Source organism: Dendrobium catenatum, unplaced genomic scaffold (genome assembly GCF_001605985.2).
Source record: "Dendrobium catenatum unplaced genomic scaffold, ASM160598v2 fragScaff_scaffold_1402, whole genome shotgun sequence".
Classification (NCBI taxonomy): domain Eukaryota; kingdom Viridiplantae; phylum Streptophyta; class Magnoliopsida; order Asparagales; family Orchidaceae; genus Dendrobium; species Dendrobium catenatum.
The window spans coordinates 196,670-199,850 of NW_021319864.1; the positions used below are offsets into that span (position 1 = coordinate 196,670).

General features: G+C 32.8%; 1 protein-coding gene across 1 annotated transcript; it reads left to right on the forward strand.

The window, feature by feature from the left end:
• Nucleotides 1–230: 230 nt before the first annotated feature.
• LOC110109366 lies at nucleotides 231–1,658 on the forward strand. Its single transcript, XM_028699882.1, has one exon. The coding sequence runs from the start codon at nucleotides 231–233 to the stop codon at nucleotides 1,656–1,658; it is 1,428 nt and encodes a 475-aa protein (XP_028555715.1).
• Nucleotides 1,659–3,181: the final 1,523 nt, after the last annotated feature.

Sequence of the window (3,181 nt, forward strand, 5' to 3'; positions counted from 1 at the left end):
CTTTGGTACCTAAGAGGCTATTACATGATTTGGAAAAGTTGTGTAGAAGCTTTATTTGGAATAATAATGATAACACTAAGGGGATGCACTACATTGCTTGGAATGACATTTGCAAACCATGAAGTTTGGGAGGATTGGGATTACATTCTCCTATACAGAGAATTGGATCTTTAAGATCCAAGGTGGCATGGAATTATATTCAGAATCCTCACTCTTTGTTTCACCGTGTCATGGAAAGAAAATATGGTGACAATGTAATGAATGGAACTCAAAGGAGCATTAGTTCAAATGCCTGTAAAATTCTGGTGGAAGGGGGGAGTAATCTAAGGATGGCGGTGCGTTGGAAGGTGGGGAAGGGAGATAAAATCCATATTCTGAATGACACTTGGATGCTTGATAGATGCATCAATCGTTGGCCTACTTTTGTGGACTGCAACTTCCTGGATGGTAAAAATGTGCAGCAACTGATTCTATCTAATGGTATGTGGAATTGTGAATTGTTACAAAGACCATTTCATCCATACCTTATTTCTTTAATCACTCAAGTTGCAATTGAGTATGATGGTGAGGACCAGATGGTGTTGATGAAGATGTGTTCGGGGAAGACAGTGTCTGCAATGGTATATGAACAAATGTGGATTAATAAATGCAATTTAGAGGATGTGGAATATTTCAGCTGGGTAAATAAGTTGAACATGAGCAAGAACATTGAAGTTTTCTGGTGGAGACATGGTAAATCAGCTATACCAACTAATATGTTTCTTATGAACCGCAAAATCTCAGATAATTCCCTTTGTCCTAGAGGTTTCCAAGCTAATGAAACGTATGAGCACATTATGGTACAATGTAAGTATCTGATCGAAATCATTATGAAGCTGCGGGAGTGGGGAATTTTTATTCCTATTTTCCATTCGCTGGATTGTTGTTTGGAGAAATTAAGGAAGATGTCTGCCCAGAATTCTGGAATTGTTCGGGTGTATTGTTCTATTGTTTATTATTCTTGGAAGAACCGAAATGATATTAAGCATGGTAAGTCTGCTATGCCATGCTCCATTATTGTTGCTAATGCTCTGTTTTATGCAGTTTCCAAATATGGTCCATTTCTTTCTAGCTGGGGTACTAATCTCCTTAGGGAGTCTCAAAGAACTTGGTACCCTCCACCGAAAGAATGGATTAAGGTTAATGTAGATGCATCTTTGACAAGCTCTAATTTGGCTGGCATTGGAGGAATCTTTCGGGATCACAAAGGACGGTTTATTAGTGCATTTGGAAAGAATGGAATTCATTGGGATATTGGCCATCTTGAGTTACAAGCTGTCCTCACGGTTAAAGAATTTTTGAAGAATTGGATGTTGGAATGTAAAGGGCTAATCATAGAGAGTGATAATATCAATATTATCAAATTCATTCAGAAATTTTTAAAGGAGAATAAGGAGAATGTGGAGAAGTTGCCACACAAGAATTTATGTTTTTTAAATGATTTCAATAAGGTTGTCTTCCTCCATGCCTATAGAAATTGTAATAAAGTAGCAAATTGTTGTGCTACTATGGCTTTGGAGAGTAGTTTTTTCTTTGATAGCTTCTCTTTTGATTGCATTCCTTCCTTGTTGTTAGGTTTAATCAAGGAGGAATGTGATCCCTTTATTACTTGTACTTAGGATCTTTCTTTCAGTTTAATGCTATTTGATGCATTTCTTAAAAAAAAAAACAAAAAAAACAACATTGGTTGACAATGCCACTAAAAAGATCTATCTAATTAGAAATAGATTAAAAACTGTGCATGATAGGAAGATATAGTATTATGAGTTAAAGCTATGTTATGTTGAGTTTTTGGTTGGTGATTTTATGTATATTAAGGTTAACCATATGAAGAGTGTTAATAGATTATGAAGAATTAGTAAAATAAGTCCAATACATACTTAACGTTTTGAGGATATTGAGAGGGTTAAATTATATATTAATATTTTTAGATCGCATGTTTGATATACATAATATATTCCACATGTCTCTTCTGAGAAAATGGGTATCAAACTTTGAAAATTTAATATATGTAGAAAAAGTTAAGGTGGGTCTAAATCTAAGTTACAAAGAAGGCCATAGAGGATTTTGGCTTATGATGTTTGAGAGTTGAAGAATATATAAATTCTAATGATTAAGATGTAGTAGAATAATAAAATAGAAAGAGAAGCTACTTGAGAAAACTAATATGAGATGAGACAATTATATCAGGATTTATTTTAGTGATCCAAGTTTTGAAATGTTGAGGATAACATTTTCCTAAAGAGGGGAGAATTGTAACAACTACAGATTAGTGCACCTTTCCACCTATTCTAACCTAATCTAATTCTAGATAATTCACTAAATTTCTGCATTTGAACCCTTCTACATGTGTCTCAAAATATTTGGTATGCATGTGAAGTCTGTATATATTATGAAGCAGATCCCGAGGGTCAATTTGCATGTTCTAAAAATCTAGAAAAATTTCCTTTTGCATCACAGTGTAGGGTTTAGCTGAGGCCATAACTTTGTGAACTCTTGAATTTGGTCATTAAATGCATATTGTAGGGTTGTAGGATTCTAGAGGGAGCATTGTGACATGAATGATATGGTATCATGATGCTCGACCAAATTTTTATATTACAAATATAATTTTTAACTATTTCATTCATTTCCACCCAATTAAGGAAGCCAATTAGCGAGAGAGATGAGGAATCCTAGAGAGAGAAAGCTATTTTTAGGCTACTTCAATTCATTTTTAGCTATCAAGCCAATTATAAAGCTATTCGATTTGAGGTAGGAAGAATTTATTCTATCTTAGATTTTAAAATACAAAAATTTTGAGACTTTTTTAATTTAAATTATAATTTTATTAGAGAAAAATAGGGATAACTTGATATCTATAAAGCTTTTATTGTGTAATTTTCTATATGTTTATATATGATGGTTCTAAACGTTTAGATATTTTTCTAGAAATTTTATATTGGGTGTTTTGAATAATGCCATATTTTAATCATTTGGAAATTAACTCAGACCCTAAAAAATAATGTTATAGTACAGTTAAAGCTTCAAAATATGCTATGAATAATCTTTGTTAATTTAGGTACTACTCTAAAATAGTGTGTTTTCACTCCGTATTATATTTCATTGCCTATTGTTAAAGTATTCCATTAAATTTTGAAAT